At 49.2% G+C, this 15,238-nt stretch overlaps 1 protein-coding gene across 3 annotated transcripts in view; it reads right to left on the reverse strand.

Annotated features, from left to right (window-relative positions):
• The window catches only part of Znf423 (zinc finger protein 423), a 301,081-nt gene that overhangs the window by 198,700 nt on the left and 87,143 nt on the right, over positions 1-15,238 (reverse strand). For all 3 annotated transcript variants that reach the window (XM_021220031.1, XM_029532533.1, XM_029532534.1), the window contains one exon: positions 3,365-3,565. In XM_021220031.1, the coding sequence (XP_021075690.1) occupies positions 3,365-3,565 (201 nt within the window). The remainder of the gene's footprint in view (positions 1-3,364; positions 3,566-15,238) is intronic.

The following is a 15,238-nucleotide window of genomic DNA, read 5'->3' on the forward strand; positions in this document are numbered from 1 at the left end:
TATGCTTGTGATCCCAGAGCTTAGAAGGAAGAGGCAGGTGGATCTGCCGCACTTGTTGGCCATCAAGCTACCATAGCTTAAACAGCGAAAATCAGATGACAGTGAAAAACCCTGACAATAAAAAAAAAAAAAAAAAAAAAAAAAAGAGGCAGATGAGAAATGACAACCCAGGTTGAGCACTGGCCTTCTCATGCACATATGCGCATGCACACACATACACACTTTTTTTTTTTTTCATTTTTCAAGACAGGGTATAATAGAGTCCTGGCTGTCCTAGACTTGCTTTGTAGACCAGGCTGGGTTGGAACTCACAAAGATCCATCTGCCTCTGCCTCCGAGTGCTAGGATTAAAGGCGTGTGACACCATGCCCCACCACGCATATGTGACTTTAAAAACCACTTCCACTTCCCACGAAGGTAGCCATGAAAGCCTCCACTCCTGCCATGCCATGCCAGCTTCATAGATGGGCTCCCCTTTCTCCACATCCCAGCAGCACTGACTTCTACATTCGGGGGTTGGGGGGGTGGGGGGAGACAGTGGACAGCAGGAAAGACATGTGGTATTGCCCTTGGCCCCTAAATTCTCAACATCAGGAAGAGCTTTGCATCCAACAGCCTCTGAATGTGCTGTGTTCCTTCCCTCCCTCCCTCTAGGAAGGAAGGGGCTAGAGAGAACACCAGTCAATGGCCAATGGCCAATAACCTAAGCAAGTTGATGAGACAATGAACCACCATGAAACCCCAGGAGACCAGAGCTCAAGAGTTTGGTAAAGATGTGCACAGGTAGTTAGGAGGGTAACGGGCAAAGGGCAGGAAGCTCTGGGCGGGCTCCTTCCCTACACCTCACTCCACAGCTCTGTCCACATTCTCCAGAACAGCTTTTAGAGCAAGCTGGTATTTACAGGAAGTGTTTCCTCGAGTTCTCTGAGCCACTTTGGCAAACTGTTCAAATCCAGTGTAAGGGAGTACAGGACCCCAGTTTAGCTTCTTGTTTAGAAACGCAGGGCACAGCCAAAGCTTGTGATTTCCTATCAAAAGTGGAAGACCCGTGCCAGAACTGAGCCCTTGATCCAGAGCGTCCATGGCTGTCTCTAAACAGGCAGTGTCACGGCTGGATTAGACTGGAGTCCACTGCTCAGCAGGCTGGCTGCTGGTGGGGAGAAATCCCTACACTTGACATGTGTGTGCTCAGTGCTAAGTGCCAAGCGGGAAAATCAACTAGACACGGAGGGTTGTTGTGGTTGTTGTTATTGTTGTTTCAGATAAGACTGAGCATAAGACTACCTTTTTGACAGGATCATCACTCAGCAGAGCCCTGTAGCTGCCAAACTCACTAGTATGGGCCGCCTCTCTGGGATGTCTTTCCCCAGAGTAGACACACTAGCATCACCTTCTGCACAGAATCCAGTAGGGAGGAGGGCTGGTGAGGCCTATCAGCTGATCAATGGTGAGCCCAGCCAGGGAAACTGAGCTACTACTGCATCTTGTTTGTTTATTGGTCGTTGGTTTTGTGATTTTGAGATAGGGTTTCTCTGGGTAGCCCTGGCTGTCCTGGAACTCGCTCTGTGGACCAGGCTGGCCTCCAACTCAGAGTTCTGCCTGCCTCTGCCTCCCAAGTGCTGGGATCAAAGGCGTGTGCTACCAACACCCGGCTACAGCAATTGCATTTTTAATAGCATTTTTAATACAAAAGCAGAACCAAGTTCCCCATGACATCTTTATGCTAAAGCCCAATCAATGCGTGGAACCAAGCTGGTAAAGCGAATAGTCAGTGAACTGGCCAGAACATCAGCGTACCTCAGAATGAAAGGCTACACGTTCCACATACGACAGCCTGCAATGCAGCAAGCAACTGGAGTGTGTGGCACACCCCAGGTAGGGGAGGGTTTGAGGGGGTAAGGCCCAAACAATTTCTAGTGGTTCGTTTCTGAGATCCTACTAGTCCTAGGGAGAGTACTGCACGTGTGTCAGCCCCGTTAGGAAAGCGCTCAGCCGGGGTGATAATGAATTTCCCCAGGATGCTATTAAGCAAGGTCACTACTCACACTCTAACTCCCTTCCAATGCTCCAGGTTTTGGGGGTGTTCCTAGATATCACATATCACATCCCAATGGAGGTCGTTAGTGGGGTCCTGTTAGGAAGTAGGCAGGGCTATGGTAGGCACCATGGACATCAATACCAATGCTGGGCACCCCACAAACAGACGGCTGCAGAGTTCAGCCTGCTGGAGGCCACCAGTTGAAGCAGTTAGCTGCTGACTCCTATTTGTACGTAGAGCTCAGCTCCGGTACCTGCCTCTCCCTGCCTCCGTTCCAGAGTCTCGCGATTTCTTCTCCACACAGAAACACTAGCATTGTTAAGAGCGTGGTAGCTGGACCTGAGATTCAAATTGATGCTGAGAGCTAAAGGGAAGAGATGTACGTGATGGATAGGGTCCCTTCCCGGGGATCTGCTGAGATGAGGGATGCTTCTCAGCAGAGGCCTAACCATACCTAAGGGCCTTTCAGGACAGGGTGAGCAAGGGGTTTGAGTTTCAAGCTGCTTCCTATCAGTAAATGTGACCCCAAGTGGGTGACAGTCTCCAGGGCGTTAGAAAACGGACCTGAGATCTAGAGGCCCTTTTCCCAAAACTAGCATCCAAAGGATTTGACTGATGACCATGATGAAATGCAGGGGTTATGAAAAGAGCCCAGAAACGCATGTGCCCCTGTGGTGTGGCTGACACACCCCAGCGCATGTTCCCAGCCACGCCCACCCACCAGAGAGAGAGAGAACATGGACTCTGCTGAGCTATAAGTGACTCCTCATGACACCATGCCCTAGCTCACCCTCCAAAGTGTTGGATGCCTTCAGAATAGAACTGCCATTACCTCTAGCACACTTCCCTTACTCGTGAGGGGTGCACCAAGCCCAGAGGCAGACCTGGGTCTTCATTGCACGGGTTAGCCTTGATCTGATATGCCCCCATCCCTCCACAAGCCCATCCTCGCAGCTCACTGCTTAGCATGGCTTTCCACACTTAAGCTGCTTAACTTTGCACTAACAACCTCTTAATTGCTAGGTTTCCAAAAGGCTTGCTATAAATCTGGGGTACGGGCTCACCCTCTCACAGCCCATATACTGTGGAGTAGGGTAAGGCAGGGACAGGGTACCTCTGCCTAATTTCTGCCTGCCAGGAAGCTGTGGCTTTTATTTTTAATTTTATTTAAAAGAGGATACAGGGTACCCAAGACACCACAATAAAATGACATTAACTGTAAAATTACATTATTAATTCTTTAATCTCACTTGAGGCTTCAAGCTGTTGCTATGTCCAATTATCCGTGTAACCACCTGTCAGAATCCCGGCGCTATTTAGCATTACCTCCAGGACAGCGGTGGGCCCGGTGGTCCGTCAGGTCTGCCAGAGACTCGAAGTCCTGCTGACAGTGATCGCAGGTGTAAATTGACTCATCTTCCACGTCTTCATCGTCCTCGTTTCTCTCCTCTTGACTTGTCACGCTGTTCCTGTCTTCCAGCGCACGGCTGGTTTTCCGATCACACTCTGGCTCTCCTTCCAGGCCTCCTGCCAACAGGAAGAATACAGTCCACATCAGCCGACGGGGTCTCAGGAAAGGGGTTTAAAAGAATCACCCAGTATTTATTACGATACATTTAATTACTCTACCTCCTGGGGTCCATTATTCTCGACACCTCTCAGCATATTAATATATTGGGGGGAAGGGGGTTGTAGCATGTGGTGCAGTAATTCTCAACTAGATTCTTTAATTCGTGGCGCAAATCTTCTAGGAGGACTTCCTGTCATCTTCCCTCTATGCATGGCTGCTGGGGGTTATGACCCATCAAGGAAGTGAGAAGGCTTTAGCATTTGTTTCCGAAAAAAATCCAGTTCTACGGCATATCTCTCTGTAGCCCCCACAGCTGCACCTAGCCCACCCAGTTTCCCCTGAAGTCCTCCTGCAGTTTAGAACGGGAACCTCTCAGCCACAGTAGCCCTCCACACAACCCGTCTCCCAGGTCCCTGAAAATGCCCTGTCTCTGGAAACAAAAAGAAAGGGCATGAAGTTGACAGGCCCAGGATGGTTAAATCCCAAATTTGAATGGAAGTAGCCATGGTGGCACATGCCAGCAATCTCAGCGTTAGAAAAATTCCCAGGTCAAGGCCAAACAGAGCTACCTAATGAATACAAGGTCTGGGCAGAAGCCCTGACTCAACAAAAGAAAGCAAAGACAACCAAAAGCCTGACCAGATCCAGCCATTCCTGGTGACCAGGGAGCCTCCTAGACAGTAAACGCCAGGCTTGGACAATGATAGCGGTTTCTGTAAGATTAACAACTGCTCTGGACTTAACCCTAGGCAGTGAGCCTGTGGAGGCGAAACCCTGCATGCATGTGCTCAGCAAACCCACAACTCTGAGTGCACAGCCCCATTTCACAGCCTCACACCCCAGAGCATGATAAAGGAACTCAGGTCATGTGCGGCAGCATCTCACAGAGAGGGACAGCTCTGTGAGTCCCATTTCAAAGTAGGGCCTCCCCATATCCAGAAGGGGGGTAACATGGCAGCACCCTCCATTTCCTGACACCCCCACACATCGTGGGGACACAGACTAGTCTCAGTCTTAGCAATTAACAGAACAACACACAGAAAGAAAAAAATAACACGGTAAACATACTACACGTTAGTAACCCTCATAAAGCTCGCTGGTTTGATTAAGCATGCCTGCTTAATACAGAGAACCTTAGGTTGGAAAAACCAAAGTGTATGCTGTCCCTTTCTATACACAACTGTCTTAAAACACAGGCCAGAAACTAGCAGCGCTGACCTAAGTCACCGCAAAAGGCCTCTGCCATGTATAAATGTATTTATGCAAATATATGCACACAACAACTGCATGCATGTGTATGTGCATGTATGCCTGCACACACATAACTGTAACCAAAAAAAAAAAAAAAAATGCTTAGCAGACAACCTTTACATTCCCCAGGGTCAGTCACCAAAGCATCAGAGAGACCCGAAGCTAAGAACCCATTCAATTTGAGGTGCAAAAGCACAGACCCATAAATATTTCAATTTAGAAACAGATGATGTTATAAGGGCTCTATTTCTCCTGTCTGCAAAGAACACACATTTCCAAACCCCCAGCATCAAGAACCTGGGAACACAAATCAGCTCATTGGAGAGCCAGCTGCCGCCTTCCAAGGCAGGAGAGAGCGGAGGACGCGCGGCAGAGGCAGTAAAAAATCAATGCTTCCATTTGTGGCCCATCAAAACATCTCTCTTCTTACCAATTAAGGGATGTACAATTTTTAGGTTCTTTTATTACCAGAACAAGCCAACTCCCGGCAATACAGAAATCCCATTAAAAGCATATTTATCTCAGGGAATCTGACCCACAGCAGCAATGGCGATGTGAGAAACAGAAAGTGAAGAAATAAAACATAGCATTCAGAGTCCCTGAAATCATCATCATCACACAGCGTACGTACACAGGCAAGCGCCGCTCTCTGAAACTCCAGTTCACTCTCCCTTTCCTTAATTTAAAAACAAAAACAAAGAAAACCTTCTGTAGAGGATTTAAAAGAGCCATAATTCCAGCATTATCTGCTCTGCCAACTCTCTAGATAGTAAGTTACACTCCACTCCAAGCCTTTGTTGCCTTACTTAACACACAGTTTAATAGACATATTTAAATTACCCCCTTGTTTTTTTTTTTTTTTTTTTTTTTTTGCCATATTTACTTGGCAATTTTAGCTGTAATAGTCCAGCAAATCCACAATTGGAACCACAAACACTATACTGCATTTGATCTCTTTAAATCTGATACATCCTGTTGACTCGGGAGTACATAAATCAGAATGTCAACCCTCAGTTTTTATAAGGCAAAAAGCCCATAAAGGCGTCCAAGAGTATAAAGCTGTCTTAAGAAACTGTCACCTCCTCTATGTCTGGCTGCTAATGGGAAGACAGGGTGGCTGTGCAAAAGGGGGCAAAAGAAAGAAAGAGGCAAAGGGGCAGAAGCAGAAGCCAGCTCGGAGTAGATGAAGGCCCGCCCAGACCTCACAGATCCAGCCTCCCAGGGTGGAAAACTTCCAGCCTGACCTACAAGTAAAGGAAAGCTGAGGGAAGACTGCCAGGCAGCCCAAGCTCTGAGAAGAAGGCTTTCCCTGAGACCCAGCACCCAAAGACTCTGCAACAACAACAGACCCTCTGACCCTGGGCGGGACAGACTCCTAGAGGCTCCTTCCAAGAAAGGAGGTGGTGGTGCACTCAGGAGGCAGAGACGGGCAGGTTTCTGAGTTCGAGGCCAGCCTGTTCTACAAAGTGAGTTCCAGGACAGCCAGGGCTCCACAGACTCTGTCTCAAAAGCCAACACCAACAACAAAAGAAGGGAAGGAAAGAGGGAGAGAGGGGGAAGAGGAGGAGGAGGAGGAGGAAGAAGAGGAAGAAAGAACCCTACTTTCCTATTCAGCAGCACTAGAATTTTAGGAGACGGGAAAAAAAGAATGAAAAGTCTTTTTGCTTCTTGTTTGTTTCTTTTGAAAGATTTGTTTATTAGTTTTATGAATTTGAGTGCTCCATCTGCATGTACACCTGCATACCAGAAGAGGGCATCATCTCCCATTACAGATGGTTGTGAGCCACCATGTGGCTGCTGGGAATTGAACTCAGGACTTGTGGAAGAGCAGCCAGTGCTCTTTACTGCTGAGCCGTCTCTCCAGCCCATCTTTTCTTTTCTTTTTTCTTTTCTTTTCTTTTCTTTTCTTTTCTTTTCTTTTCTTTTCTTTTTTTTTAATGAGAAGAAAAGAGAGGCTCCTCAGAGTCACCCCAAGCTATACAAGAAAGGGAGAACCTGTTGATACGTCAGTTCTCTGGAGTCAACATCCTCCCTGGAGCAATCTCTGGCTTTTCCTCTGTCCTAGGTCCACCAAGGTCAGCTGCACAACAGACCCCTAGGGTCAGATGACTGACTTTCCTTACTCCTCGGACCTAGTTCAAGTGGTCAGGGATTGTCCTGCCTGTCCCAAACAGCCTCCTGGTCTCCACTCTGAGACTGCACATGGCTGGAACAAGCACACGAGGTAGAGATCCAGGCATATTCAAATCCCTATTAAGTGCCACCCCTGTTTCTGGCACCGGGGCCTCCTGGCTTCCACCACAGCAGACCTACAGGGCCCTCCGGCTACCCAGAGATCAGACCCAGCGCTCAGCGAGCTGGGAAAAGGCAGCCTGTTGGTTTGTCCTCTGTCAAGGCCTCTGGGCTTGGGAACAAAGCTGTTAACCAGTTCCTTCCCCTCCCAGCCACTCCACTTCTCCCAGATGCCATCAAGAGCAGCTGAAGCCTTGAACAGGGGAAACACAAGCTACAAGGACTTTGCGTGGTGCTACTCCCTTGTGGCCACATGGGACGTGGGACATGGGACGGGAAACCAAATGAGGCATAAAACACCTCCTTCCCAATCCAAACTGACACCTGCCTCTACATCCCAGGCCTCACGATCCAGCACAGATAACTCACAGGTTGACGCTTTCTCGGGTTTTGCCCAGGAAGCCATCAAGACAGAAGCTGGCATTAGCTGAAGCTTTGTAGGATGCCCGGCACTTTCCACGCAGAGCCAACTGGGGAGTGCTACGAGCAGTCGCCACCATGTCCCCATTCTAAGTAATGGAAACAGGGTTAGTCAAGGCCAGAAGGGAAGGGGTGAGGCCACCACACTGTCCACCCACAGCAGAGACAAGAAAACCACCATCCAAGTGTGGGGGACTGTGTTCCACCACCAAAGCCATCTGGAGGGCCTGAATGGCCACATGGGCCTTGAAAGTTCCGTGACCTAATACTTCCTGCTCCTTAGCAGCCAAGATGTCCTTTCCTCTCACGCACCTAACATAAACTCCCTGCACAGACCCAGGCCCCCTGCCACCCTGCTCCTTGCTGAGAGCACTTGGTACAAAAGCTGCTCATGTCGACCAGTTTGTTCTTTCTCTCTCTTCTCACTGTGGCAGTCTGCATTTTCTAGAGACACCAAAATAGTTCTCATTCCACCTGCCCCTCTGCAATAAGTCCTTGACCCGGCACCCATCAAGAAGGACCTACTTCCCCTCCACAGCCCCGCTCGGGCTGGCAACCTTGGCCAGCCCCTGACCAAGAGAACGCAACGGAATTGATGCGCCGAGACTCTGAGGCTAAGGAGGAAGAGCTTGGAGCTTCGCAGTAGGTCTCCTGGGATACTCCCACTGGGAACGAAGCTGCCAGACTGTGAGAAGCCCAAGGTTAGCACAGCTTACGCTTAACTCCCAGCACCAACCACCAGTCATGGGAATATGCCAGTTCAGACTTCCAACCCTGATAGACAGCTGTAGTTCTGGCCGCCACACAGCTGCCACTCAAGGAAACTGCCACCAAAGCCCAATAAGTGCACAGAATAGGGAGAAATGACAATTGTCAGTCACTCTCAAGTGCTGAGCATGGGTACCTGGACAAGCTGTAGTACCTGGGCAGAGCTTGCCCATCAGCCACTAGGTGTGGGTGTGGGCGTGGCTTGGCACGTCTGCGGGCGTGGCTTTGGCTGTGGCTGCGGCTATTTCTGCTTGGTACCATCCCCCAGCCTTTGATGCAAACAGCACATGATGGGCACTCAGTAAGTGCTGTGCATGAGGGAAAACGAATCAGTTTCAGAGAAGCAAGTCTCTAGCTACAAGAGTTGGGATGTAAGGAGAACAGACGTCACAGCACTGTTTAGCAGACGGTATTAAGTGGGACCACTCAAAGACGTCATCATTGCTGATCTCAAAGCATCCAGCCTACCCTGTCACACTGAACACTGGCTTCCTGCACACACCCCACCAAGCCACTCCACCCTATGAAACACAACCCATGAGCCCAAAGATGTGGACTGGAGGTCTCTGGTAACAGAGGCCATGACACACCCTGCTTCTCAGTAGGAAGGTAGTTCTTTTAACCCACCAAGCCACAATCCTCCTCAGGTTGACTGTGTGAGGGAGAACCCCAGTCTGAAGGAAACACCACACAGCCCAAGAAGTGGCAAGGAGAATGCAACAGTTTGTCAAAGGTAGAGGAAGGTGGCCCAGCCTCCCTAGCAGGGGCAATCTTGGAATCCTCCCCAAGGTTCCCTTGACATGGTAACTTGATGCCTAGATACCATGGCAACCCCAAGTTTCAGACAGAGAAGCAAACTACATTAGGATCACCCGGAAAAGATAGCTCTGGAGTCCAGATTCCCCACCTAGCCACCGCACAGGACATTAAAGGAGTGTCTGTGGGAGGGAGGGGGTGATACCTGAGGAAGGGCCGGATGGGAAACAGCTGTGCTTGCCCAGTGCTGAGAGACAGCAGGGGAAAGTCTGGCACTGCGGGTCTGGGAGACCTCCTAGGCTCCTGACCTGGGGCTGCTGGGCTCCTCAGCCAGGAGGGCGGCTGAGACAGACTCAGCAGGAATCACCAGTGACTGAAGCCCCTCTGTCCTGGTCCTGGCCTATGCACTGTCCCCAGATGGGGGCCTCTTCTCTCCCCAGAAGAAACTGCAGAATCAGCTTGCAGGTACAGAGCCCTGAGTACCCTGAGAACCTTCAAGGACCATGGAGAAGGGGCTGGAGAGATGGCTCAGGGGCTAAGAGCAACGACTGCTCTTCCGAAGGTCCTGAGTTCAAATCCCAGCAGCCATGTGGTGGCTCACAACCACCTGTAATGATATTTGACGCCCTCTTCTGGTGTATCTGAAGACAGCTACAGTGTACTTATTTATAATAATAAATAAATCTTTGGGCCGGAGCAAGCAGGGACCAAGCAAGCGGGGCTACCATAGTAAGTGGGGCTGACTGGGCCTAGCAGGGTTGATGGGAGCGAGCAGAGGTCCTAAATTCAATTCCCAACAACCACATGAAAGCTCACAACCATCTCTACAGCTATAGTGTACTCATATATACATTAAATAGATAAATAAATCTTTAAAGAAGCGAAAATAAAAGAAAAAAGAAATAAAGAGCCATGGAGAAGGCCTGTCCTTGGGACTGTGGGGATGAGCACTGTGTAATAAAGGTAGGAGACTGTAATATCCCAGTGACAGAGCTGGAGAGAATGTATCAGTGCCAGCAATTCACACACCTTCGTTCACTCATCCTTTCCTCACAAATGTCTCCTGAGTGTCCGGTTTGTGCCAGGCATAATATACATGTTTGCTACAAGTTAAGTGTACTTCCTAGTCCTGTTTATCTTGGTGGTCTCAAAGCCCACAGTTAGCCTGGCACCAAAAAAAAAAAAAAAGACACTTATTAAACATGTGGGCAAATGAGTGAGCGGGTGACTAGCAGAAGGGAAAGTGGAGTGGAAATATGGGTTACACAGTCAACTTTAGGCAACCCCTGCTACATATGACTTCAGAAGTGTCCCCCGCCTGAACCTCTAGTTCCTGTTGCACCCACAAGGCCCTGAGTGGGACCTACAGCATCTGTTCCTGCCACAGCAAGCAGAGAGCAACACTTGCTAAATGGACAGTAGGATGTGAGACCAGCTTAGCCCCACCCACTAATAAGTACATGCACCTAGTGGAGTTCTAAGGGGAGTGGGGAGGAGGGGCAAGGGGGCCTAGGAATAAGGAGAGGGCTCAAGTCAGCAGTCACCCAGGCAGTCAACTAGGTCTCTCTTCTCATCTCTTCTCACAACCAGACCTGGATGTGAGCCTGTGCTCTCCACTTCTCAGGACAGCAGGACCACCCAGTGCTGAGTTCCAGGGACATCCAAGGGCTGAGAGCCCACTAGCTGGGAAACATCAAGACACCAGGCACCACCCGATGGAAGACATCACTGGACATCAGCAGTCATTTAAATAACAATGCATCTAATGGTTCAGGACTCTTGGAAAGGGAAGAGAGGAGAGAGCCATCTTATCTTGCCTCAGTTCGAATCCACACCCCACCACTTAGCGAGTGGGAACTTTGGACAGGTCATAGTTCTGTCCTTGAAGCTCATTTAAATCTTTAATTGTTGTAACGAGGTGATAAATAGGAAGCCTGGTACCTCCTCTGTACGATGTGAGAAAACCATGTTCGTGGCTCCTGGCTTATCGCTGCTGTGAGTCAAACCTAACACACACCACGTGATAGCCCAGGCAGGAGCTAAAGGCATCATACAGCAAGTGAGGCTTGGGGTGTTACCAAGGATGAAGAAGGACGCGAAGATCAAGGCACAAAAATACCCACGTAGAACCAACACTGCCCCCCAGTAAACCTCACTTAGCCCAGAAAGCAGATTTGAGTGACTGAGCCAGTTCCAAATGCCCTCCTCCCTAAACAAGCTTGCCACGTGACTTGAGTCTGACTGGGGGGGGGGGGGGAAGCACCGATACATCTACCTCACACACTTCACCTTTCTTGTCCTTGCCCCTACTGTGGCTGAGGGGGAAACGGGCCATGGCCTTGTTTATTGGAGGCAACATTTTCCTAAGTAACAAATCTATACCCCCACTCTAATGGCCTGTGTGCTTCTTCCAGTAAGTCCACAAGGCAAGAAGCACTTTCAGAACTTAGGTGCTGGGGCTTAGTTCCATCCATATCTGCCTGGGCCCTGCCTGCAAAGAGGACGTTTTTTGACCCAGCCTGCACTGGTGGAGCTGCAAGGACCTGAGACACAGGGACAGGCCAAACAGGACCAAGAGCCTCCATCCCAATTAGCGCAATTGTTTGTGCACCCAGTTCTGAGGTAGCTAGCCATTATTCATCTGTATATTTACAATATTTCCAGTGCAAACTAGGGCTTAATAGTCAATCTAAGGTGTGTTTGACAGCAGGGCTTTTGGCAAATATTTTGACACACAACTCACTGCCCATGTTTTGCCTCTTCAGGAAGGAAGGGACTGTGGCCCTCAGTCAGGGTCAGTGGATTCATGGATGGAAGTCAGATCAGTCAGGGTTAGGGTGTACTATATGAACCTTGTTAGATGCACTGTCTCGGCTGTCCATGAGAAACTGGTTCAACCCAGCACCCCAGCTGACCCTGAAAATGACCAGAAATTTCCAGAGAACATATCCTCATCCATGAGATATTCTGGAACTTGCAAAAATGGCTAACCATGTTGTAGCCAAGGTTTCCTCCTCCCTCCGCGTCTTCCGTCTTGTGCCCCAGCTCGATGTCTGTGGCAGCAATTAGGCACCACAACCAAAGGTAACTTGGGGGAACAAAGGCTGACACTCAAGTGTCACAGTCCATCGGTGAGGAGAGCCAGGGAAGAAACTCAAGGCAGGAGCTGATGCAGAAGCCATGAAGGAGTGCTACTTACTGTCTGGCTTAGCTTTCTTTCTTTCTTTTTTAAAGATTTATTTATTATTACTCATAAGTACACTGTAGCTATCTTCAGACACACCAGAAGAGGGCATCGGATCCCATTACAGATGGTTGCGAGCCACCATGTGGTTGCTAGGGATTGAACTCAGGACCTCTGGAAGAGCATTCAGTGCTCTAAACCGCTGAGCCATCTCTCCAGCCCTTAGCTTGCTTTCTTACACAGCCCGAAGCCATCTGCCCAGGGATGGCACCACCCACAGGGTGCTGGGCCCTTCCACATCAAATCATTAATGAAGAAAATGGCCCACAGACGTGTCTACAGGCTGGTCTTATCAACTCAAGCTTCTCTTCCCAGATAAACCCAGTTGTGTCAAGTTGACAAGAAGAAAACAAACCAAACCAAAGCAGCATTATCTTGTGATCTGTAGCCCATTAAAAGAGATGTCACCATTGGACTAATTATACAGAAAACCGTGTAGCTCAGACTGGGGTAAAAACCAAGTCACTCGGACACCAAGTGACGCATATATCTAGTATCACAAACTATACACACAGGGTACTCCTGGAAGGTCAGTGGGGTACAGGAGAATAGCCCTCCCTGGCTTCCAGAGATCGTCATCACCCTGTGGAAAGTGTTGCTCAGTGCAACCTCCCTCATTAGCTTTTTTTTTTTTTTTTTTGGTCCTTAAAGGATGAAGTCTTTATTTTTATGTAACAATCTCTGGAAATTTAAAAATTTTAATTAGTTAATTTTAAATTTTGTGTGTGTCCATGTACTACTTACTATGCAAGCCGCAGCACATATGTGGAGATCACATGACAATTTAGAGGAGTCTTCTCTCCTTCTTTCTGCCACCTGGGCTCCAGAGATCAAACCGAGGTCGTCAGGCCTGGTTGCACATGCTCTTACCCATTAAAACATCTTGCTGGCCCCAAATCTCGTGAACATTAAGTTTAAATTAAGTTTAATTAAAGGCTTGGTGGTGCATGCCTTTAATTCCATTATGTGGAAGGCAGGCAGATATCTAAGTTCAAGGCCAGCGTGGTCTACAGGACTGTGAGGGCTACACAGAGAGACTCTACGGGTTGGGAGGAGAAAAGACTTTGGAAGACTGGATTAGCCCTAAAGCTCAGCAGGGAGTCTCTGCCATGGATGGTCCTCAGGGCCAGTCAGGGGCTCTCACACCCAGGCCCATCTGCTCAGTGAGGCCCTGCTTAGATGAGGAGGGCAGCTGAGCAGTATGCCAATGTCCTTTCTTTGGACACTGTAATCAGGATTACTCCCACTGCTGAGCGTGTATCCTAATTCTGAACACAAGGATGATATCCTGGCCTGGTCAGGCTATGAGCTCTTGCTGGCGTCACTCCAGTATATGCCAACCAAGCCCTGGTCAGCAGTAAGGTTCCTCCCAGGAACAACCTTATCAGGCCAAAAACTTCATATCTGCACTCCACCAACATTTACTGAATGCCTACTAGATCCTAGCCACGGTTTGAGGCGCTACAAGCGCCCAGAGAACCAAGCTGCAGCTCTGTACTGTGAAAAAGCCGACATCCAATCACAAGCACTTTGCTCTTGCCGACTGTCTATAAATAAGGGGAAAGCACTCTCCCTCAACTCAGCTGGAGTCTGTCCCACAAAGACACGGGGACATAGCAGCTTTCTCTGCCCCCAGCACACCTGCACAAGTGAGTTCCAGGACAGCCAGGGCTACACGGAGAAACCCTGTCTCGAAAAAAAGCAAACAAACAAACAAACAAACAAAAAAAAGCTCACTTGAGATAGGGTGCAGTAGGCGTGGAAAGCAACAGGGCAGGTGGGGTGGAGGAAAGGAGGGGAGGGGACATGAAGGAGAGCAGCCATCCAAATGTTCTTGCTGAAAAGGAAAAAAAAAAAAAATGGTTTCCATTAAGTAGTTAACAGTGACAGTCCTCCGAGCCACACAACCTTAATAGAACCAATCTCACCACGTGCAGTGGCGAAGAACTGGAGGACAAAGCCACCCTGGAACTATGAAAATCACACACTGTGACTTGCTAGTGACCTCCTGAAATGGTAACCATTCTGCCCTCCCAGAGCTGCCAGGTGACGTCTCCAGGCAGGCCAGAGGGGAGCAGGGGAAGAGGGCATTCGTTCAGGACCCCATGGGAGCTAGATCAATCCAGCTGATTTGTGGCTAGGGCCAGGCCTGGCTCTCCTAATTGCTCTGGATCCTGGTATGGAACTCAAGGCCACGATGCTGAAACAAAAATCACCCCTTTGTGGTGGGTGCAGAAGAACCCCGAGCCCCATGAGAGAACAGGGGGAGTGAAGGAGTCTGCCTTTCTCTAACCAGAACCCATGCCAGACTACAGAAGCTTGACTGAGAATGGGAGTTCACACAAGCAAGCAAAAAACAAAGCTGCTATGGCTTCTGGGTACCGTGCACTGCACTAGGCCTCAGTGGGACCATCTATAAGCTAAGGGAACAGCTTCCCACCCAGGAGGGAATTCCTGCTTCTGCCATCCTCTCCAAGGGCTCTGAAGAGCACTTTCAGAAGCTCAGGGACCCACCAGGCCAACTCTGCCTCACCAGTCAGGGCCACCCTAAGTAAGTCCTACACCTTGCTTCCTGCCCACCCCCATGTTCCCATGTACCAAGTAACATGGGTACTTGTTAAACATACCTCCTTCTGCTATTGATCACTGCAGTTTGTTAGAATCCAGCATAAGATCTGGTACACAGTAGGTGCTCCAAAAAACACTTGTGAGTCAAGTGTGGGGCACAGTACTCAGGAGGCAGAAAGGTAGGAGGGTCTCTGAGAGTTCAAGGTCACCCTGGTCTATACATAGAGATTCAAGACCAGCCAAAGGTCTTGAATAATGAGGCCCTGTCTCAAGAAAGAAAAGAGAAGGAAGGAAGGAAGGAAGGAAGGAAGGAAGGAAGGAAGGAAGGAAG

Source organism: Mus pahari, chromosome 20, assembly GCF_900095145.1.
Source record: "Mus pahari chromosome 20, PAHARI_EIJ_v1.1, whole genome shotgun sequence".
NCBI classification, from domain to species: Eukaryota; Metazoa; Chordata; class Mammalia; order Rodentia; family Muridae; genus Mus; species Mus pahari.